General features: G+C 47.4%; 2 protein-coding genes across 4 annotated transcripts in view; one reads left to right on the top strand and one right to left on the bottom strand.

Moving 5' to 3' along the window:
* akt1s1 (AKT1 substrate 1 (proline-rich)) overlaps positions 1 to 20,614 on the bottom strand; it is a 47,289-nt gene extending 26,675 nt beyond the window's left edge. For 2 of the 3 annotated variants that reach the window (XR_013500386.1, XM_078237371.1), the window contains exons 1-2: positions 20,451 to 20,614; positions 5,220 to 5,708 (exon numbers count right to left, since the gene is read on the bottom strand). Coding sequence is in view for 2 of the 3 variants with exons in the window: in XM_078237371.1 (XP_078093497.1) it covers positions 5,220 to 5,691 (472 nt within the window). In the remaining variant the exon portion in view is untranslated. Of the gene's footprint in view, positions 1 to 5,219; positions 5,709 to 11,427; positions 11,454 to 20,450 lie in introns of those variants that run through there. The other variant, XM_078237372.1, reaches the window with a different exon arrangement.
* Positions 20,615 to 21,307: 693 nt separating this feature from the next.
* Positions 21,308 to 24,137, top strand: part of tbc1d17 (TBC1 domain family, member 17) — a 60,830-nt gene continuing 58,000 nt past the window's right edge. Inside the window, exon 1 of the mRNA XM_078237337.1 lies at positions 21,308 to 22,662. Coding sequence (XP_078093463.1) covers positions 22,636 to 22,662 — 27 coding nt within the window. The 5' untranslated portion in view covers positions 21,308 to 22,635. The remainder of the gene's footprint in view (positions 22,663 to 24,137) is intronic.

A 24,137-nucleotide genomic window follows, 5' to 3' on the forward strand; every position in this document is an offset into this window, starting at 1 on the left:
GTGGTTTGGCCGTGCTAAACTGCCCCTTAGTGTGGGGGGCGGGGACTAGCTAGGGTAAATGAATGGCATTATGGGGCTAAGGCCTGGGTGGGATTGTGGTCGGTGCAGACTCGATGGGCCGAAAGACCTCCTTCTGCACTGTAGGGATTCTATGATTTCCTTTGTCCCCTTTCACCCGTCCCTGCTCCACCCCTCATAGGCTATGCTAAATTCTCCCTCCGTGTACCCGAACAGGCGCCCAAGTGTGGTGCGGTGGCACAGTGGTTAGCACTGCTGCCTCACAGCACCAGGGACCCGGGTTCGATTCCGGCCTCAGGTCACTGTGGAGTTTGCACATTCTCCCGGTGTCTGCGTGGGTTTCCTCCGGGTACTCCGGTTTCCTCCCACAGTCCAAAGACGTGTGGGTTAGGTTGACTGGCCATGCTAAATTGACCCTAGTGTCAGGGTCATGGGAGTAGGGCTCAGGTGGGATTGTGGACAGTGCAGACTCAGCTGTGAAGAAGGGTCATCGAGACTCGAAACGTTGGCTCTATTCTCTCCCCACTAAAACAGATCATTTGTCTTTGCTGTGTGTTGGAGCTTGCTGTGTGATAATTGACTGCTGTTTTTCCTAGGTTACAGCAAAAAACATACTTCAGTAAGTATTAATTAGCTGTAAGCATTGTGGAATGTCACAAGGTTGAGAGGGTTGCCGTCTAAACGCAAATTGTTGCTTTAATCCAGACGTAATCTAGATTGAGCTCTGGGACATAACCGGGTTAAATACTCAGCCTCCAATCAACAGTTGTCACTGCCGAGGGTCAGCTCTTTTTAGCTACATGCAGAGCTTAATAAAAAGGATCCATGCTGTACAAGTTCCTCCTAGATTGATTTACAATGTATATCAAGCAGGGGACATAGTGGGGAAAGACTGGAGATTAAGCAGGAGGTGATTAAAGTTAGTTAAAGTTTATTTATTAGTGTCACAAGTAAGGCTTTCATTAACACTGCAATGAAGTTACTGTGAAATTCCCCGCGTTGCCACACTCCGGCACCTGTTCGGGTCAATATACCTAACCAGCACATCTTTCAGACTTGGGGAGGAAACCGGAGCTCCCGGAGGAAACCCACGCAGACACGGGGAGAACGTGCAAACTCCACACACAGACAGACAGTGACCCCCAAACCAGGAATCGAAAGTGGGTTCCTGGCGCTGTGAGACAGCAGTGCTAACCACTGTGCCACCGGGACATATTCTTAGCCTGAAAGACTGATTCTTGGGACGTAATCGTAAAGGGAGAGAGAGGGTGGCGGCAGAGGTCATGTTATGTTTAACCAGACAGAGTGCCTATTTGTAAATCTGACCCAGTTGTGCCAGTCTAATGGTATGCAAGCTGAGGCAGCCTGTTCCTGATTAGGAGCTCTCCTCTGTCTTATGAAAGATGATCCCCATGTTATGTAGTTTACATCATGTCTCGGACTGGGGAGATCCAATTCACTATGGACAGGGATTCAGGCAATTTGTGGTCAGGCTGGAAGTAAAGTGGACAGACTGGCTCCGTGGAGGTGTTACATTGCTGACACTCGAGTTCTTTCGCACATGCACGCATTCAAACAGCATGACACCATTTCCCTTCTTTTGGGGGGTGGGGGGGTTAATTTCTGAAAAGGAAGTCGAATGGAATCCCAATTCACACACTAATCGACGGGTTTAATGCAGGGAATGTCCACTCTTAAGTGCCACCTCAAAAAAGACCCCAAAGGGGCTGTGGAAGCTCAGTCACGAAGTACGTTGAAAGCAGAGATTGATAGATTCCTGACTAATAGCGTGAAGGGTTATGGGGCTAGTGGGTGTTAAAAAGGGCATTGAAGTGCCCCACCAGCCATGATCGTATTAAATGGCAGAGCAGGCTCGAGGGGCTGAATGGCCTACTGCCATTCCTATGTTGCTAAAAAGAAAAATAAAGTTGAGATTGCCAAACTGCAAGTTAAAAAATAACTGCAAAGGATACGAGGAAAAAAAAGAGGTGGCAAGTAGGAGCAAAGGGATTGTGCTGCCAAACAGCCAATTCAGAATGATGGGCCAAATGGCCTCTTTCTGTCCTGATTTAAGTTTTAAAGCTTATTTGTTAGTGTCACAAGTCGGTTTACATTAACACTGCAATGAAGTTACTGTGAAAATCCCCTAGTCGTCACACTCCGGCGCCTGTTCGGGTACACCAAGGGAGAATTTAGCACGGCCAATGCACCCTAACCAGCATGTCTTTCAGACTGTGGGAGGAAACCGGAGCACCCGGAGGAAACCCACGCAGACAGGGGGAGAACGTGCAAACTCCACACAGACAGTGACCCAACTGGGAATTGAACCCGGGTCTCTGGCGGTGAGAGGCAGCAGCGCTAAACCATTGTGCCACCCCTACAAAAGGACCGCTGATTCGAAAGCCAGTGATTGACACTTCACCAGCAGCTTGCATTGTAACATGGGGCAAAAACAAAAATCACAACACAATGACACGAGGAAAAACCATTCAGTGCATCTTAATGGCACTATCCAGAAAGATCTGATATTCCCTGTTTCCAATGGTTTCTAGAAATGATTCCTGAGTTTTAACCTCTAAACCTCATTCCATACAAAAACTAGAAGCAGGAGTAGGCCATTCAGCCCTTCGAGCCTGCTCCACCACTCATTTTAAATCACGGCTGATCATCGAATTCAATATCCTGATCCCCTCATTTCCCCCCATATCCCTTTAGCCCCACGAGCTATATCTAATTTCTTCTTGAAATCACACCAACACCCCACATGAATGTCTCGTTGTGGAAAATATTGCTTCCCAATGTCATTGGCTAAATGTAGCTTTTACTACATTGACACCTGTGGCGCTCTGTACACGCTGTCTGGGTGGCACAGTGGTAAACACAGTAAGAAGTTTAACAACACCAGGTTAAAGTCCAACAGGTTTATTTGGTAGCAAAAGCCACACAAGCTTTCGGAGCCCCAAGCCCCTTCTTCAGGTGAGTGGGAATTCTGTTCACAAACAGAGCTTATAAAGACACACTCAATTTACATGAATAATGGTTGGAATGCAAATACTTACAACTAATCAAGTCTTTAAGAGACGAAACAATGTGAGTGGAGAGAGCATCAAGACAGGCTAAAAAGATGTGTATTGTCTCCAGACAAGACAGCCAGTGAAACTCTGCAGGTCCACGCAACTGTGGGAGTTACAAATAGTGTGACATGAACCCAATATCCCGGTTGAGGCCGTCCTCGTGTGTGCGGAACTTGGCTATCAGTATCCGCTTTATCAGTAAGTATTTGCATTCCAACCATTATTCATGTAAATTGAGTCTGTGTCTTTATAAGCTCTGTTTGTGAACAGAATTCCCACTCACCTGAAGAAGGGGCTAAGAGCTCCGAAAGCTTGTGTGGCTTTTGCTACCAAATAAACCTGTTGGACTTTAACCTGGTGTTGTTAAACTTCTTACTGTGTTTACCCCAGTCCAACGCCGGCATCTCCACATCATGGCACAGTGGTTAGCATTGCTGCCTCACAGCACCAGGGACCCGGGTTCAATTCCGGTCTTTTTCAGGGCACAGTGGCACAGTAGTTAGCATTGCTGCCTCACAGCACCAGGGACCCAGGTTCAATTCCTGGCTTGGGTCATTGTCTGTGTGGAGTTTGCACGTTCTCCCCGTGTCTACGTGGGTTTCCTCTGGGTGCTCTGGTTTCCTCCCACAGTCCTAAAGACATGCTAGTTAGGTGCATTGGCCATGCTAAATTCTCCCTCAGTGTACCCAAACCGGGGGCAGAGTGTAGCAACTAGAGGATTTTCACAGTAATTTCATTGCACTGTTAATGTAAACCTACTTATGATTAATAAATAAACTTTTTTACTTTATCATGATTTAACGCAACACTGTGGGGTAACTTGCCCCAAATTATTGCATACCTCTTGATATGCCTGCACCCAGAGAGAAAACTATTTGCATAGTGGAGCAAAACAGCCAAAGGTGCTGGACAGGAGCGGATTAAACAAAATTTGATAGAGACACAATGAGCTCAGTGGGATAGATGACAAAAAACTTGGCCATTAATGTAGATTTTAAAGAGTATCATCGAGGGAAAAGTTGGAGGTGGGGGGGTTGGAAAAGAAATGCTTTAAACTTAAACCTTTAGCTTCAACCCCTATCCCTATAACCTCCTGTAGCTCCACAATTCAGATCTCTGCTGATTCCAGCTTCTATTCTAAGTTTATTTATCAAAAGTAGGCTTACATTAACACTGCAATGAAGTTACTGTGAAAACCCCCTAGTCGCCACACTCCGACGCCTGTTCGGGTACACTGGAGGGAGAATTTAGCACGGCCAATGCACCCTAACCAGCACGTCTTTCGGACTGTGGGAGGAAACCGGAGCACCCGGTTAGCACACTGCTGTGGATCCTGTGTATGTTTGTTTCAATTAAGCAAGGATATTTCTGCCGACACAATTAGCTTTAAAAGCTTAGCATTTAAATGCAACCCGACCACATTTCAAAACTCAGCAGGCATGCTGGGATTAGCTAGAAAAATTGACTGTATTCTTTGAAATTACCATGCAAGCAGAAACAGGCCTTTTCATAAGGCAAAGCAAAACTTTCATAAATAGCATCTGCAAGGTGATTTGGTAATCAGAGACAGCATATACCAAAGAAATAGCGGATAAGAATTAGCTTATATTGTAGTCACAGCTCTAGGTTTAGTTAGTTCAGTCCAGAGTATGTTTTGAGTTCTTTGACCAGCACAGGACTGGCCAGTATCTCTTTTTTGTTTTCTGGAATGTTTTAATTCTGCTCAATAAAAGAAATTCAAGTCTCAGTGCCGTCTCCGTCTATTCTGAGGAATGAGTGGACCCTGCACACACCTAGACTTTCATTGCTGTACCTCTGGCAGGTGCACCTTCGATGGTCTCAGCCTCAAGCTCTGCAATCTCTCTCTCTGCTGCCCAACGCCAACCCCCCCCCTCCCCCACAAGCTCCACCATTATGATCAACATCTGTCTTAACATCTCGTGTGGCTCAGTGTCAAATTTTGTTTGACAAGACTGCAAAGTGTCTCACTATGTTAAAAAGGTGCTATACAAATGCAAGCTGCTGTCATTCTAATTTCTGGGCCCCAAAGGTTCACCACTGCTGAAATTGGAAATTAGAGGCGATTACATAGTGCTAAACATCAACGGCGCTCTCCCCTCTCTTTACCTGAAGGGTCATTTAAGCTACATCTGTCCACTTCTCTCTCTGTTTCAGACGCTGTCCTCTCATCAGTTTCCGACACTCCTGGGCCACATTCCGACACAGGCTCCGCTTCCACCGGGCTCAGATCGTCAGCTGTGAAGCCACCCTTGCCGTAGATGGATGGGTAGCTCTTGGAGAAGGCATCCTCAGGAGCCACCGCCTCCTGTCCTGCGGTTTTCCCGCTGCCGTGCACTGGGATCAAGCCGCTGGCGTAGGCCGAAGTCTTGTGGAAAACCGCAATGTCGTCCAGGTATTGCTTGGTGGCGTCCGAGAGGGCCCCAGTCCCGTGAACCGCGTAGGCGAGGTTGGACTGCAGCTTGGGCCGGTAGGCTGAGAGGAGGACCACGTCGTTGCCCGTCTGCTTGCGATACTTCTCCACGGCGCAGACGAGAGAATCCCAGCTCTCTCGGTGGTTGTCAACCATGTCAGTCATCATCCTGGACGTGTAGCCGCCTGTGGGGGTGGGGATTGGAGGACAAGACAGTTAGCACACATCACCAGCATCAAAGAATGGTCACAGCACAGGCAGAGCCGCTCGGCCACTTGTGTCTGTTTTAGAGAAAAAAAGTTGCGACAGGCCAACTTCTTATGGTTGGTCCTCAGCTGGAGTAAGGTGCTTCTCCAGATTCAGGGTCCACATTTTAAAAGAAGAACGAGGCAGCACAGTGGCCTCCAATCCATTAACTCAGTCTACACTTCCCGCTGCCTCGGAAAAGCAGCCAGCATAATCAAGGACCCCACGCACCCCGGACATTCTCTCTTCCACCTTCTTCCGTCAGGAAGAAGATACAAAAGTCTGAGGTCACGTACCAAGAACAGCTTCTTCCCTGCTGCCATCAGACTTTTGAATGGACCTACCTCACACTCAGTTGATCTTTCTCTGCACCCTCGCTACGATTGTAACACTACATTCTGCACTCTCTCCTTGCCTTTTCTATGAACGGTATGCTTTGTCTGTATAGCGCGCACGAAACGATACTTTTCACTATCATAATACAGGTGACAATAATAAGTCAAATCAAAGCTGCCTCACGGTGCCGGGGACCCGGGTTTGATTCCCGGCTTGGGTCACCATCTGTGTGGAGTCTGCACGTTCTCCCTGTGTCTGCGTGGGTTTCCTCCGGGTGCTCCGGTTTCCTCCCACAGTCCAGAGATGGGCGGGTTAGGTGGATTGACCATGCTAAATTGCCACTTAGTTTCAGGGGGACTGGCTATGGTAAGTGCATGGGGTTATGGGGACAAGGACTGGGTGGGATTGTGGTCAGTGCAGACTCGATTGGCCGAATGGCCTCTTTCTGCACTGTATGATTCTACGTCAAGGCCTCAGAGTGCAGAACAGATTTACTAGAAAGTTTATTTATTAGTGTCACAAGTAGGTTTACATTAACACTGCAGTGAAGTTCCTGTGAAAATCCCCTAGTCGCCACACTCTCGGGTGCACCGAGGGAGAATTTAGCACGGCCATTGCACCTAACCAGCATTTCTTTCAAACTGTGGGAGGAAACCAGAGCACCCGGAAGAAACACACACAGACACGGGGAGAACTCCACACAGTGACCCAAGCCAGGAATCGAACCCGGGTCCCTGGCGCTGTGAGGCAGCAGCGCTAACCCACTGTGCCACCCCACTATGCACAAACAGAAGCAGAAAATGCTGGAAAAACTCAGCAGGTCTGGCAGCATCTGCAGAGAGAGAAAATAGAGCCAACAGGTGAGAGCTAGGGGAGATGGGCAGGTCACGAGACAGGTGAAGCCTTAATGGCAGGAACAATGCAGTGGTATCTCGGGGCGACCACTTTTCAACAGGTCAGGTACTAATCAGAGATCCTTTCACACAGTGGAACAGGTTACCTTCAGGTTAACATCACACAAGTTGTGAGCAGCAAGATAAATGATTAAATTCAACACTAGTGCCACTTAAAAATAGCACACACTCACGGCAAGTGGGACATATAGGCTTCGTGAACAAAAGATTGCTTATACAAGCGTGGGAACAAACTTATAGTCAGCCAGGGGGATCAAGTTCAAGCAGGCCAGAGGGATCAGACACAACAATTCGAAGGCTGAGAGAGATTTAGGAACTCCTTACTTTTCACAAACAATCTTTAACAAACCGGAGTGAAGAAAAAGACAACCTTCCAATTCCATGGCACCGTTCGCCAATACCCCAAAGCGCTTTACAGCCACTCTAGTACTTGAGTTGCCGCCACTCTTCACAAACCTCATATATACAGCAGCAATGTGACAATGACCAGATAGTCTGGCTTTCACACGAGGGTGGTTGAGATACAAGAATTGGTCAGGACTCTTGGGGAGAACTCTCCTCGGAATAACATGGCAGCACTTGCGTTGTGCCTCAGGGGGCAGGTAGCGTTTCTGTTTAAAGTCTCATCAAAAGACAGTTCACTTTAACCCCCCCCCTCAGTGCTGCTGTGTTCATCTGCATTTTGTTGTGCAGAAGTCTCTGGAGTGAAACTTGAACCCACAAACGTTTGATTTATTATTGTCACATGTATTGGGATACAGTGCAAAGTATTGTTTCTTGCGCGCTATACAGGCAAAGCATGCCATTCATAGAGAAGGAAAGGAGAGAGTGTAGAATGTGTTACAGTCATAGCTAGAATGTAGAGAAAGACCAACTTAATGCAAAGTAGGTCCATTCAAAAGTCTGATGGCAGCAGGGAAGAAGCTGTTCTGAGTCGGTTGGTATGCAACCTCAGACTTTTGTATCTTTTTCCCGATGGAAGGTGGTGGAAGAGAGAATGTTCTGATTCAAGAGACAACAGTGCGACCCACAAATAGCACAAGAATGCTCCTATCCTCCTGACCAACCATCAATTGTTTTACGTGCCCCTCTAACATACCAGTGCCCACCCCTTTAGGAGCACTACAGCCCTCTTCAAACATAGAAAATAAAAGAGGAATAGGCCATTCAGCCCTTCAAGTATGCTCCTAGATTATGATCATGCCCCCTGTCCCCCTCATATTCTTTGATCCATTTTTCCCCCCCAAGTAGTGTGCGCTCTGGCCTCTACTTTCTGTGGGAGTGAATTCCCCAGATCCACCACTCTCTGGGTGAAGAACTTTCTCCTCACCTCAGTCCTAAAAGGTTTATCCCTTATCCTTAGACAGTGACCACTAGATACCTCCACCATCGGAACATCCTTCCTGCATCCACCCTGTCTAATTGGGCGACAGTAGCGCAATGGTTAGCACTGCTGCCTCACAGCGCCAGGGACCTGGGTTTGATTACCAGCTTGCGTCACTGTCTGTGTGGAATTTGCACGTTCTCACCATGTCTGCATGGGTTTCCCCCGGGTGCTCCAGTTTCCATTGACCCGAACAGGTACCCGAGTGTGGCGACGAGGGGAATTTCACAGCAACTTCATTGCAGTGTTAATGTAAGCTTTACTTGTGACACTAATAAATAAACTCTACTTCTTTCCTGTTAGAATTTTATAGGGTTCTAGGAGCTTCCCCCCCCCCTCATTCTCAACTCCAATCAATGCGATCCTAACCCACCCACTCTCCTCATACACCAGTCCCACCATCCCAGGAATCAGTCTGGTAAACCTTCTGCACTCCCTCCATAGCAAGAACATCCTTCCTCAGATAGGATGTGGAGATGCCAGTGTTGGACTGGGGTGGACAAGATGAGAGGTCACACGACACCAGTCCAACAGGTTTATTTGAAATCACAAGCTTTCAGAGCGCTGCCCCTTTGTCAGGTGAAGTGGAACGAGGTGCTCAGGCACAGAATATATAGGGAGTGACAATAGCCCGCCACTAACAGGTAATCAAGAGTGTCAAAGGATAAGCACAGACAGTGTAAGCCGGCTGAATAACAATATTCAGTGTAGGCCGGCCTATACTGCACTACACCAATGCCTTGCATAGTTGCAACAATACTTCCTTACCTTTATATTCTATTCCTTTAGCTATAAATGCCAACATTCCACTCGCTTTCTTTATTATCTGCTGTACCTGCTGCTAGTTTTCAGTGACTAATGAACGAGGACACCCAGATCTTTCTGCACTGGGGCACCCCGAAGTCTCTCCCCATTTAGATAATGAGTCACCTTCCCATTTTTCATGCATGACCTCACACTTATCCACGTTAAACTCCATCTGCCACGTTTTGGCCCATTCTCCTAACCTATCTATATCCATTTGTAAAGTTCTTATTTTCTCATTGCAACTTACAGTCCCGCCTATTTTTGTGTCATGTGCAAATTTGGCTATAGAGCCTTCTATCCCTGTATCCAAGTCATTAATATAAATTGTAAATAGCTGGGGCTCCAAGGACATAGGTTTAAAGGAGATGTACGAGGCAGGCCTTTTACACAGAGAATAGTGGGTACCTGGAACTCGTTGCCAGGGGAAGGTAGTGGAAGCGGATATGGTAGTGACTTTTAAGGGGCGTCTTGACAAGTACATGAACAGGATGGGAATAGAGGGATATGGTTCCTGGAAGGGTAGGGGGTTTTAGTTAAATCGGGCAGCATGGTCGGTGCAGACTTTGGAGGGCCGAAGGGCCTGTTCCTGTGCTGTAATTTTCTTTGTTTGACCCCGCTAGTTACTTCTCGCCATTTATCCTGACCTCTGTCTTCTGTCCGTCAGCCGGTCACCTACCAAGCCAATAAATTACCCCTAATCCCAGCTCAGGATTGCTAACTCTGGCTGGAAGTGCACTTTGGCTGAATGGCACAGTGGTTAGCACTGCTGCCTCAGAGCGTCAGGGACCCAGGTTCGATTCCCGGCTTGGGTCACTCTCTGTGCGGAGTCTGAATGTGCTCCCGGTGTCTGCTCCGGTTTTCTCCCACAGTCCGAAAGACGTGGTGGTTAGACGCATTGGCCATGCTAAATTCATAGAAGATCATAGAAACCCTACAGTACAGAAAGAGGCCATTCGGCCCATCGAGTCTGCACCGACCACAATCCCACCCAGGCCCTACTCCCATATCGCTACATATTTTCCCAATTAATCCCTCTAACCTATGCATCTCAGGACACTAAGGGCAATTTTTAGCATGGCCAATTAACCTGACCCGCACATCTTTGGACTGTGGGAGGAAACCGGAGCTCCCGGAGGAAACCCACGCAGACACGAGGAGAATGTGCAAACTCCACACAGACAGTGACCCAAGCTGGGAATCGAACCCAGATCCCTGGAGCTGTGAAGCACCAGTGCTAACCACTGTGCTACCGTGCCGCCCCTAATTCTCCCTCTGTAGACCCAAACACAGTAAGAAGTTTAACAACACCAGGTTAAAGTCCAACAGGTTTATTTGACAGGCACTGGAGTGTGACGACTAGGGGATTTTCACAGTGACTTCATTTGTGGTGTTAACGTAAGCCTACTTGCGACACTTCAAACTCGGGAGCAAACCTCCTGCCTTCCAATGCTGATCAAATATAAAAACAAGTGCAAGGGAGTGGGGAAGATAAAGAAACAGGACTTGGTTCAACTGTGTCGCTGTCCAAGATTCACTTTCTCAGCAGACACAGATACGCATGACGAACACTTGGACAAAGGTACCAGACAGCTGTCAACACCAGAGCAAACACAAAAATTGCATTCTTGGCAGGGGAGACAGAATAAAGCTCTTGGACAAACCCCCAGAAAACAATGCCCTTTTATACCGATCAACAATTTAAACGCTCAGCAGAATATCAGCTCCAACATTTACAGGAAACATAGTACTGCTCTCATTTCCATATTAGATTTGCATTTATATAGCACCATTGCAAAGTAAAACATGCCAAAGGATGGAGACAATACACATCTTTTTAGCCTGTCTTGATGCTCTCTCCACTCACGTTGTTTATATCTTAAAGACTTGATTAGCTGTAAGTATTCGCATTCCAACCATTATTCATGTAAATTGAGTTTGTGTCTTTATAAGCTCTGTTTGTGAACAGAATTCCCACTCACCTGAAGAAGGGGCTTGGAGCTCCGAAAGCTTGTGCGGCTTTTGCTACCAAATAAACCTGTTGGACTTTAACCTGGTGTTGTTAAACTTCTTAAAGGATTTAACTGCAGCATTATCAGGCAAGACAATCAGCGTTTAGCACTGCTGCCTCACAGGGACCCAGGTTCGATTCCCGGCTTGGGTCACCGTGTGCGTGTGTGTGTGTGTGTGTGTGTGTGTGTGGAGTCTGCTCATTCTCACCGTGTCTGCGTGGGTTTCTTCTGGGCGCTCCGGTTTCTTCCCACACTCTGAAGATGGACAGGTTAGATGGATTGACCATGCTAAATTCATAGAATCCCTACCAGTACAGAAGGAGGCCATTTGGCCCTGCGAGCCTGCACCAATAACAACCCCATCCAGGCCTTATCCTCATAATCCCACATATTTAGCCTGCTAATCCTGCTGACACCAAGTGTCGACTTAGCAACTGTGCCGCCCAAATTGGCCTTCAGTGTCAGGGGAATTAGCAGAGTAAGTCCAAATAACGTGCTGGTTAGGTGCATTGGCCATGCTAAATTCTCCCTCAGTGTATCCGAACAGGCGCCAGAGTGTGGTGACTAGAGGACTTTCACAGTAACTTCATTGCAGTGTTAATGTAAGCCAACTTGTGACATGAATAAATAAACTTTAAACACATGGGGTTACGGGGATAGGGCCTGGGTGGGATTGTTGTCGGTGCAGGTTCAATGGGCTGAATGGCCTCCTCCTGCACTGCAGGGATTCTTTGAGACTTTAACACCACGCCACAGAAGGAAATATCAGCACAGGAACCGAAAACTCGATCAAGGCCTTGAGGAGTAGGAGAGGCAGAGAACTTCAGGGAGGGAATTCCAGAACTTCAGCCCCAGGTAGCTGAAGCCATGGCCACCAATGGCGAGTTGAAGTGGGTGGATGCACATTGCAGGAGGTTACGAAGACAGGACGTGGAGGGATTTGAATAGGAGGACGAGCATTGTAAAGCTGCAGACAGCTCAATTACAAACTGCTTTGGATTGTGTATCCCCCCTCCCCCCAGCAAACTGAAGCCGGGAGGGAGTGAATCATAGAATAGAAATCATAGAATCCCTACAGTACAGAAAGAGGCCATTCAGCCCATCGAGTCTGCACCGACCAGAATCCCACCCAGGCCCTACCCCCATATCCCTACATATTTTACCCACTAATCCCTCTAACCTACGCATCTCAGGACACTAAGGGGCAATTTTAGCATGGCCAATCAACCTAACCCGCACATCTTTGGACTGTGGGAGGAAACCGGAGCACCCGGAGGAAACCCACGCAGACACGAGGAGAATGTGCAAATTCCACACAGACAGTGACCCAAGCCGGGAATCGAATCCAGGTCCCTGGAGCTGTGAAGCAGCAGTGCTAACCACTGTGCTACCGTGCCGCCCATTGAGGAATTGAGGAAGAGACTTCCTGGAGATATAGGGTGCCAATGGTTAACTCGCCCACAGTGGGTGAGATAAAGGAAGCGGTTGATTTGATTTATTGCCACATGTATTGGGTATAGTGAAAATATTGTTTCTTGCGCGGTATACAGACAAAGCATACCGTTCATAGAGAAGGAAAGGAGAGGGTGCAGAATGTAGTGTTACAGTCATAGCTAGGGTGTAGAGAAAGATCAACTTAATGCAAAGTAGGTCCATTCAAGGGTCTGATGGCAGCAGGGAAGAAGCTGTTCTTGAGCGGGTTGGTACGTGACCTCAGCCTTTTGTATCTTTTTCCCCCAATGGAAGAAGGTGGAAGAGTGCATGTCTGGGGCGCGTGGGGACCTTAGTTAGGCTGGGCTGCTTTGCCGAGGCAGCGGGAAGTGTAGACAGAGTCAATGGTTGGGAGGCTGGTTCATGATGTGATCAATCCCGGAACTACTTTGCAGCATTCCCCACTCCTATTGACGTGTCAGCTGTGGCTCAGTTGGTCTTGCCACCGAGTCAATAGGGTACGGGTTCAAGCCCCATGCAGTACCAAGGGTGTGTTGCACTTTCAGAGGTGCTGCTTTTCCAGCTGTCTCAGTTAAACAAGAAAACAAAATCCCACGGTCACTATTTCAAAGAAGGCTGTATTGTCCCAGGAGCCCTGGCCAATATTTATCCCTTATTCCAAAAAAAAACAGAACATCTCGTATTTATTTTTGTGTGGGGTCTTGCTGTGCACAGCTGGCTAATACATTCCCTTATATTGCAATCTCAAACAAGAGGTCACAGGTATAGGCTGAGAGGCAGTAGATTTAAAACTGAGAGGAGGAGGAACTACTTCTCTTGTGGAACTCGCTGTCCCAAAGCGCGGTGGAGTCTGAATCATTGAATGGTTTCAAGAAGGAGATGGATATATTTCTAATTTAAAAAGGGATAAGGGGACATGGGGAACAGGTGGGGAGGTGGATTTGAGACCACATGAGATCAGCCATGAATGGCAGAGCAGGCTCGAAGGGCTGAATTTGCCGACTTCTGTTCCTAATTCCTATATTACAAGTGGCTACACTCCAAAATAGCACCTTATTGGCAGCGAAACATATTGCGACATCTGCAGTCATTAAAAGGCGATGTCCATCTTTTTAGTCAACATGTCAAACACCCCTCTCATATTCCAACCCACCCTTTGCTAGCTCCCCACTGGTGGTTATGTCTAATCTCCAGAACTTTCTGCCCAAATACTTTTACATATCAAGAAAGCTCCCTGGTTACTTTTCCCAAATTCTCCTCAATTCCCAAGTTTATAATCAGACTTGAATATACCCAATTTTACAGGGCAGCACGGTGGCACAGTGGTTGGCACTGCGGCATCACAGCACCAGGGACCCAGGTTCAATTCTGGCCTTGGGTCACTGTCTGTGCGGAGTTTGCACGATCTCCCCTTGTCTGTGTGGGTTTCCTCCGGGTGCTCCGGTTTCCTCCTACAGTCCAAAGATGTGCGGGTTAGGTGGATTGGCCATGCTAAATTGCTCCTTAGTGTCAGGGGGACTAGCAGGGTAAATGTGTGGGGTTACAGGAATAGGGGCTGGGTGGGATTGTGGTCGGTGCACACACAATGGGCTGAATGGCCTCCTTCTGCACTGTAGGGATTCTATGATTCCATGGTTGACTATTCACAGCTCTGAGTTGAGAATTCTGTCGAGTGCCTCCTAACTGGAAGCTGAAGTGGGATTAGAGCTTTGTACACCCAGCACGGACCAGGCCATTTGGCCCACCTTGGTCTCTCATCATAGTTTATGTTTCGCACAGGCCCCTCCAGCCCCGGATCAAGTAACCCCATTAATATCAGGACATGAACATTCATCAAATGTTACACAACCTACCATGCTCCTGTTAATTATATGAAAGACTGTCCGATTAGCCCACACTTTTCACAAAGCCCTCACACAAGTATCAGGCATCAGCCTCTGTTCCTATCCCATTAGCTGGTCCCAAATGTTATACCACCCACAGGTTGGTTTCATAGCACAGGTGGTTACATTTGTGTAGAGGAAGGCCACCTCTTCAGAAGACCATATTGCTTGCACCACATTGTCCTTTTGGAACCAACATAGAATTCCTATACTGCAGAGCCCGCACTGGCAACAATCCCAGCCAGGCCCTATCCCCGTAACCCCACATATTTAGCCTGCAAATCACCTGACACCAATTAGCATGGCCAATCCACCTAACCCGCACATCTTTGGAATGTGGGAGGAAAGCGGAGCACCCGGAGGTAACCCAGTGGTTAGCACTCTTGCCTCACAGCATCAGGGACCCAGGTTCGATTCCCAGCGTGGGCCACTGTCTGTGTGGAGTCTGCATGTTCTCCCCGTGTCTGCGTGGGTTTTCTCCGGGTGCACCGGTTTCCTCCTTCAAAAGATGTGCTGGTTAGGGGGCATTGGCCATGCCAAATTCTCCCTCAGTGTACCCCAACAGGCACCGGAATGTGACTAGGGGATTTTCACAGCAACTTCATTGCAGTGTTACTGATATTGATGGGGTTTCGTGATCCGGGGCTAGAGGGCCCTGTGCGAAACATAAACTATGACGAGAGACCCAAGGTGGGCCAAATGGCCTGGTCCGTGCTGTAACACTGAGTGTACAAAGCTCTAATCCCACTTCAGCTTCCAGTTAGGAGACACTCGACAGAATTCTCAACTCAGCTGTGAATAGTCAGCCATAGAATCCCTACAGTGCAGGAGTATTAATGTAGGCCTACTTGTGATGCTAATAAATAAATTTTTAAAACGTGCAAACTCCACACAGTCAGTGACTCACAGTTAGAATTGAACCCGGGTCCCTGGCAATGAGGTAGCAGTGCTAACCACTGTCACCATGCCACTTAAACATCCAAAAATAGTCAACACAACACCAGTTGCAAGGCAAAATGGCAGCACAGTTTGTTCGCCAGAGGTGGGGAAAGGAGAGAGAAAGTCAAAAGGACTACTTAGAAAACAAAGATACCTCTCAAAAGGCGATGAAGCTTTCATCTTCCAACCACAATTCAGAAGTAATTATTGGGCGAGTTTTTTTTTGAATAAAAAAATCATCTACATAACCACCCCAAGACATAATATACTGCCAAATACCATGTCGAACAAAGCTGTATTCATACATGTTAAACCTTGGCTCACTGGGTGGCCAGTTACAGGTCCCTAGTCAGAGGCAGCAATCCCTGAGCAGTACAGAGCGAGTGGAGTGCTGCACTGTTGACGATGCAGTATTTCAGACAAATGTTAAACCAAGGCTGTCCTTGCCGTTTGGATGCAAAGCATCCTATAAAGTCGACAGAAAAGAGAATTCTCCCTAATATTCTGGTCATTATTTATCCTTCAACCAACATTGCCAAAACCTGATCATTGCTGTTTCTGGGAGCGTGGCTGGCCCATTTCCTACATCCTTGGCACAGTGGTTAGCACTGCTGCCTCACAATGCCAGGGACCCAGGTTCAATTCCGGCCTTGGGTCACTGTCTGTGTGGAGTCTGCACGTTCTCCACGTGTCCGCATGGGTTTCCTCCAGCTCCCTCCCACACTCCAAAGACGTGCAGGTTAGGTGGATTGGCCATGCTGAATTGCCCTTTAGTGCAGCTATGGCGGATTAGAGGTTACGGGGATCCAGCAGGTTGGGGTGTGAGCCTGGGTACAATGCTGAGTTGGTGCAGACTCGATGGGCTGAGTGGCCTTCTTCGGCACTATTGGGATTATATGATTACACTTTAAAAGTGCTTCATCGGCTACAAAGATGCCCTGAAAAGGCACTACAAAAATGCAAGTTGGTGACAGGGTGGTGAAGGAGGCATTCAGCATGCCTGCTTTCATTGGTCAGAATATTGAAGATGTGGAGATGCCGGCGTTGGACTGGGGTAAATACAGTAAGAAGTTTAACAACACCAGGTTAAAGTCCAACAGGTTTATTTGGTAGCAAAAGCCACACAAGCTTTCGGAGCTCCAAGCCCCTCACCTGAAGAAGGGGCTTGGAGCTCCGAAAGCTTGTGTGGCTTTTGCTACCAAATAAACCTGTTGGACTTTAACCTGGTGTTGTTAAACTTCTTACAGAATATTGAATACAGGAGTTGGGACGTCTTGTTGAAGGTGCACAAGACATTGGTAAAGCCACACTTGGAATACTGTGTACAGTTCTGTTCACCCTATTATAGAAAGGATATTATTAAACGAGAAAGAGTGCAGAAAATATTTACTAGGATGCTACCGGGACTTGATGGTTTGAGTTATAAGGAGAGGCTGGGACGTTTTTCCCTGGAGCGTAGGAGGCTGAGGGCTGATCTTATCAATGTCTATAAAATAATGAGGGGCGCAGATCAGCTAGATAGTCAATATCTTTTCCCAAAGGTAGAGGAGTCTAAAACTAGAGGGCATAGGTTTACGGTGAGAGGGGAGAGGTACAAAAGGGTCCAGAGGGGCAATTTTTTCACTCAGAGGATGGGGAGTGTCTGGAACGAGCTGCCAGAGGTAGTAGTAGAGGCGGGTACAATTTTGTCTTTTAAAAAGCATTTAGATAGTTACATGGGTAAGATGGGGACAGAGGGATATGGGCCAAACGCAGGCAATTGAGACTAGCTTGGTGGTAAAAACTGGGTGGCATGGACAAGTTGGGCCAAAGGGCCTGTTTCCATGACTCTCTTTTAACTTACGAAAGCTTTGGCAGTTCTAGACTTGAGGAGAACTTTGCTACATTAGGACAAGATGATCCTCATGAGCAGATAGACAGGGCATCAGTTTAACAAAGACAGCACCCACAGAGATATACTGCCTTAGGGCTGCATTGAAACGGGCACTGATCACGTGCTCAGTCTGAGTGGAACCCAATCATGGCTCATGAAGGATTCATCCGGACTCGAAACGTTAACTCTGTTTCTCTCTCCACAGACGCTGCCAGATTTAATCCAGCGTATTTGCTTTTATTATGACAGCTTATGACTCAGGGCGGCACAGTGGGTTAGCACTGCTGCCTCACAGCGCCAGGGACCTGGGTTCGATTCCCGGCTTGGGTCACTGTCTGTGTGGAGTCTGCACATGCTCCCCAGTTTCCTTCCACACTCCCAGAAAATGTGCAGGTTAGGTGGATTGGCTATGCTACATTGCCCCTGAGTGTCAGGGGGATTAGCAGGGTAAATATGTGGGGTTACAGAGATAAGGGCTGGGTGGGACTGTGGTTGGTGCAGGCTCAAATGGGCCAAATGGCCTCCTCCTGCACTGTAGGGATTCTATGAGGTGAGGAACGGGACAAATACTTGCATTGGGCACACACCCCCCCCCCCCCCCCCCCCCCCGGCGCTGTGAGGTAGCAACGCTAACCACTGTGCCATTCATATCAATTTGATAATTTTGTGACTTTGAGGGATAAATATTGACCAAAAGATTTACTAGGATGCTACCGGGACTTGATGGTTCGAGTTGTAAGGAGAGGCTGGATAGATTGGGACTTTTTCCCCTGGAGCGTGGGAAGCTTAGGGATGATCTTATAGAAGTCTATAAAATAATGAGCAGCATAGATCAGCGAGATAGTCAATATCTTTTCCCAAAGGGAGGGGGCATAGGTTTAAGGTGAGAGGGGAAAGATACAGAAGTGTCCAGAGGGGCAATGCTTTCACAGAGGGTGGTGAGTGCCTGGAACAAGCTGCCAGAGGTAGTAGTAGAGGCGGGTACAATTTTGTCTTTTAAAAAGCATTTAGACAGTTACATCGGTAAGATGGGTGTAGAGGGATATAGGCCAAATGCGGGCAATTGGGACTAAAGAACAAAGAAAATTACAGCACAGGAACAGGCCCTTCGGCCCTCCAAGCCTGCACCGACCATGCTGCCCGACTCAACTAAAACCCCTACCCTTCCGGGGACCATATTCCTCTATTGCCATCCTATTCATGTACTTGTCAAGACGCCCCTTAAAAGTCACTACCGTATCCGCTTCCACTACCTCCCCCTAGCTTAGGAGTTTTAAAAAAAGATGGCATGGACAAGTTGGGCTGAAGGGCCTGCTTCCATGCTGTAAACCTCTATGACTCTATGATTCTATGAGAAGCAACAATGTTAACTTCCCCGTCGTTGTTCAAAACAGTCCAATGGGACTTTTCACGTGGCAGAGCACACGGAGTTTTGGTTTAACAGCTTGGTAACAGTAAGAAGTCTCACAACACCAGGTTAAAGTCCAACAGGTTTATTTGGCACTGGCTTTCGGAGTCTCAGGCTCCTTCATCAGGTGAGTGAGTGTTTGTGAACACAGGTCCTAACTCACCTGATGAAGGAGGCTGAGACTCCGAAAGCTAGTGCCAAATAAACCTGTTGGACTTTAACCTGGTGTTGTGAGACTTCTTACTGTGCTTATCCCAGTCCAACGCTGGCATCTCCACATCTTAAAGGCTTGGCACAGTGGTTAGCACTGCTGCCTCACAGTGCCAGGGACCCAGGCTCAGCTCCCAGCTTGGTCACTGTCTGTGTGGAGTCTGCACACTCTCCCTGTGTCTGCGTGGGTTTCCTCCCACAGTCCGAAAGACGTGCTGGTTTGGTGCATTGGCGGAGCTAAATTCTCCCTCAGTGTTACCCGAACAGGCGTCGGAGTGTGGTGACTCGGGGATTTTACTGGAACTTCATTGCAGTGTTAATGTAAGCCTACTTGTGACACTAATAAATAAACTTTAAACTTAATCTCATCTAAAAGACTGCACCTTTGATAGTTCAGCACTTCACAACACACTACCCCACTGAGCGAAGGCTTTATTTTTAAAAAATCACATTGGAGAAAGCATTAAAGCTCTAACAAAGGGTCATCCAGACTCGAAATGTTGGATATATTCTCTCCCCATAGATGCTGTCAGACCTGCTGAGATTTTGCAGCATTTTCTGTTTTTGTTAAATGCAAAATACTGTGGATGCTGGAATTGGAATCTGGCCTCCTTGGGTGCTGTAGTGATTCTATGATTTGATATAGCATGCAAGAGATAATACTTTTCACTGTATCCCAATACACGTAACAATAGTCAATTCAACACTTCATGAACTGTATGTATAGCATGCAAGAAATACCCTAGCTATGACTGTAACACTATATTCTACATCCTCTCCTTCTTCCCTATGTACTCTATGAAGGATTTTATCTGTATAAGCGTGCAAGAAACAATACATTTCACCGTATCCCAATACACGTGACAACAATAAATCAAACCCAATACTTTTCCCTGTATCCCAATACATGTGACAATAATAAATCAAACCCAATACTTTTCCCTGTATCCCAATACATGTGACAATAATAAATCAAACCCAATACTTTTCCCTGTATCCCAATACACGTGACAATAATAAATCAAACCCAATACTTTTCCCTGTATCCCAATACACGTGACAATAATAAATCAAACCCAATACTTTTCACTGAGTCCCAATCAATCAAACCCAATACTTGACACTGAATCCCAATCCGTGTGACAGCAATAAATGAAATTAAATCCCCAGAGCAGAAAGCACTTGGAGCAGGTAAATCATTGCAGCAGCCTCAAGGTGCGGCCCCTGGGACAGAGTGGGGCAAAGGGAAAAGCCTTTGAAAAGCCCCTCCATGGGAGAAGAGGAGGAGGGTCAGTGGAATAAGCTCTTGAGGCAGCTGAGAGGGGGAAGGGATGTCCAAACAAGGACAACAGGTAGGCAGTGAGGCAGGGCAATAGCAGAGTGTGGAGCCAGCACAGACAGGAAGGGGTCTGGACTCTCTTAGCCCCCAATTCAGAATCCCCTCTTCCCCCAGTCTGACTGCTTACCTGTGTCTCCTCACAGCCTCCCAGAGCCGCAGACGCACCACGTCGCCCCCTTATGTCATCACGCCACCGCACATACGTCAGACGCTAATTTTATTTTTGTTTTAATCCATTCTCCGCTTTAATTCTTTCCCCACGCGGACGGGTGGCTCCAACTTTTTTTTACCTTATGCATTCTCTGTCAGGAAAAACGAGAAAAGAAATCGTTTCAAAAAATAATAATAATCGGGCAATGTCCTCGCCCGGTGCCCCGCACAAAGATGGCGGCGCCCCGCAACAAGATGGCGGGTGTTTGTTTTATCCTGTCCTGGTGGGGCTTTAAGTGATTTTTCGGGGAGAGAGAATGCCCCCGTTTATACCTCTGTCCAACACCTGATACATCTAGATATCATTTCTCCTACCCCATCTTGAGGTGTGATCAGAAGCGAGGAGGCCTAGGGAGAGACGTTGCCCCGCAACAAGATAGCGGCGCCCCGCAACAATATGGCGGGTGTTTGTTTATCCCGTCCTGGAGGGGCTTTAAGTGATTTTTCGGGGAGAGAGAATGGCCCCAGTAAACTCTTTTATACCTCTGACCACACCCGACACATGGAGATATCATTTCTCCTCCCCCACCTTGAGGTGTGATCAGAAGCGAGGAGAGGCCCAGGGAGAGACGTCGCCCCGCAACAAGATGGCGGCGCCCCGCACAAACATGGCGGGCATTTGTTTACCCCCCCACCCCCCAGAGTTGACGGGCTTTAAATTATATTTCGGGAGGAAAGCAGGCCCATTAAAAGCTGCGATACTCCCGCCCCGCATGTAGAAATATCCTTCCCCTCCGCCCTCACCTGGAGTGACGAGAAACGAGGAGCGGTCCTTGGAGAGACTTTGCCCCGCACAAAGAGGGCGGTCACTTGTTTATCCCACCTTTGAGGGACTTTAAGTGATTTTTCGGGGAGAGGGAACGGCGCCAGTACAATGCTTTTTTATATTCTCTCCTGCCGCACACATCGAAATATCCTTTATTCTCCCCGACCTTGAGGTGTGACCGAGTGACCAGAAGAGTGGTCCAGAGAAACGTTGCCCCGCAACAAGATGGCGACGCCCCGCACAAAGATGGCGGGCGCCTGTTTAATCGCACGATTGAGGTGTTCAAAATTATTTTTCAGGGAGAGAGCCGCGTCAATAAACGCCTTTATACCCTTTCTCCTTCCCACAGACACCGAGATATCCTTTCTCCTTCCCGACCTTGAGGTGTGACCGAGTGCTCAGAAGCGGAGAGGGGCTTTGCCCCGCAACAAGATGGCGACGCCCCGCAACAAGGTGGCTACCGTTTGTTTACCCCCACCTCCACACCGTTGAGGGGTTTAGAATTATTTTTAGGGGGTGAGATCCGCGTCAATACACGCTTTTCTACCCTCTCCTCCCAAACACACATCGAGATATCCTTTCTCCTCCCTGACCTTGAGGTGTGACCGAGTGATCAGAAGCGGAGTGGGGCTTTTGCCCCGCAACAAGATGGCGGGCGGCCTTGGCAACGGGCCGATCTCGGGCTGAAGCTCAGCTTCGGGGGGTAAAAAAAACCTTTTAATCTGCGGCGATCACACAGCGTTGAGGAGGAAGAGGGGGAGAAAGGGATCAGGAATCCTCCGAACAACAGAACGGAGCCTTTTATATTGAAGACCAACCCCCTCCTCCCCCTGTCGCCCCTCACAAAGATGGCGACCAGGGGGGGGACATTTTAAGCTTTAATTTATTTTCTTTTATTTATTGTTCATTTCACACCACATCTGAGCACGAGAAGAAGCCAAAAAAAAAACTATCTAATTAATGCTGCAAGAGGCTCAATGGTTTGATAAAATTAGAAAAAAAGAACAGCATTCCACAGTTCTGGCCACAATCATTTATTAAGTCACAAGACACAGACCTCAGCCAACTAAAGCTAAAAGGGTGACTCTAAACTTGGAACTTTACACACAAGTCCGGCTCCTGAAAGATGAGGCGGTGAGAACAGCTTAGATATTTAATTTTTTTTAAAAACAACAACAGTTGGCAGTTGTGATGCTGCCAATGGTATTCTGAACAATTCCCTTTTCCCTCCCCTCCCCTAAAAAAAAGTGGGCGAGTCAACCAGCAACCAATAATAAACCGGCACGGTGCGGAAATGATGTAAGGAGAATTGTTTTGAGGCCAGTAGAAGTAAAGGATGGGATCCTCTACAGAGAGTCACAAGGTAATAACTCTTTCCTTATGTCCTGTAGTACAGTACAGTCCCACTGTACAGTGCAGATACACTGGAATACAGTCTGGGAGAACGTCTACATATTTACAGAGTCCTTTGGTTCCTCTTACCTTGTGGCACAGAGACACTGGGATATAGTGATAGATGTGGTCATCTGCAGAGAGTCACAAGGTAATAACTCATTCCCTATGCCCTGTGGCACAGAGACATTGGGATGTAGGGACAGATGTGGAGAATCACAAGGTAATGACTCATCCCCTATGCCCTGTAGCAATGTGCAGGCACTGGAATGCAGTGTGGGAGAGTATGTACACATTCAGAGTCGTAAGGTTCTTTATACCCTGTGGCACAGAGACACTGGAAGGTAGTGACACATGTGGAGAGTCACAAGGTAATAACTCCTTCCTTATGTCCACTGCAGATACACTGCAATACAGAATGGGAAAATATGTGCATAATCAGAGAGTTGTAAGGTAATAACTCATTCCTCACCCCCTGTGGCACAGAGACACTGGGATATAGTGACAGATGTGGTCATCTGCAAAGAATCACAAGAACTCATTCCCTGTGCCCTATAGTAAGCTTTTGCTACCAAATAAACCTGTTGGACTTTAACCTGGTGTTGTTAAACTTCTTACCCTATAGTAGAGTACAGGCATTGGAATACAGTGTGGGAGAATATGTACACATTCAGAGAGTTATAAGGTTCTTTATACTCTGGCACAGCGACACTGGAAGGTAGTGATGCATGCGGAGAGTCACAAGTAATAACTTTGTCCTGTTGTACAGTACAGATACACTGCAATACAGTGTGGAAGAATATGTACATATTCAGAGTCGAAAGGTATTAGATTATTCCTCATACCCCGTGGCACAGAGATACTGGGATATAGTGACAGATGTGGTCATCTGCAGAGAGTCACAAGGTCATAAACTCATTCCCTATGCCCTCTAGTAGAGTACAGACACTGATTTTGATTTTTTTATTGTCACATGTATTGGGAAACAGTGAAAAGTATTGTTTCCTCTGTGTTAGACAGACAAAGCATACTGTTCATAGAGTACATAGGGGAGAAGGAAAGGAGAGGGTGCAGAATATAGTGTTACAGTCATAGCTAGGATGTCGAGAAAGATCAGCTTAATATGGGGTAAATTTGTTCAAAAGTCTGATGCCAGCAGGGAAGAAGCTGCTCTTGAGTCGGTTGGTACATGTGGGACGATGTCTTCATGTGCCAAATCCCTGTAGTGGGGAGATACTAGAATCCTCTATGAGATAGGTTCAAGTTTTGAGAGTCACCTAACTCATTCCTTGTACTCTGTGGTCCAGAAACACTGTAAAAGTGTGGGAGAATCAGTTTATCTGCAAGGGTTCCTTTATACCCTGTAGTACAGAGGCACCCGAATGTGTTTATGTCCAGTAAGTCCCAAGTAATAACTCATTCATTATTCTCTCTAATACAGAGACT

Source organism: Mustelus asterias, chromosome 21 (genome assembly GCF_964213995.1).
Source record: "Mustelus asterias chromosome 21, sMusAst1.hap1.1, whole genome shotgun sequence".
NCBI lineage: Eukaryota > Metazoa > Chordata > Chondrichthyes > Carcharhiniformes > Triakidae > Mustelus > Mustelus asterias.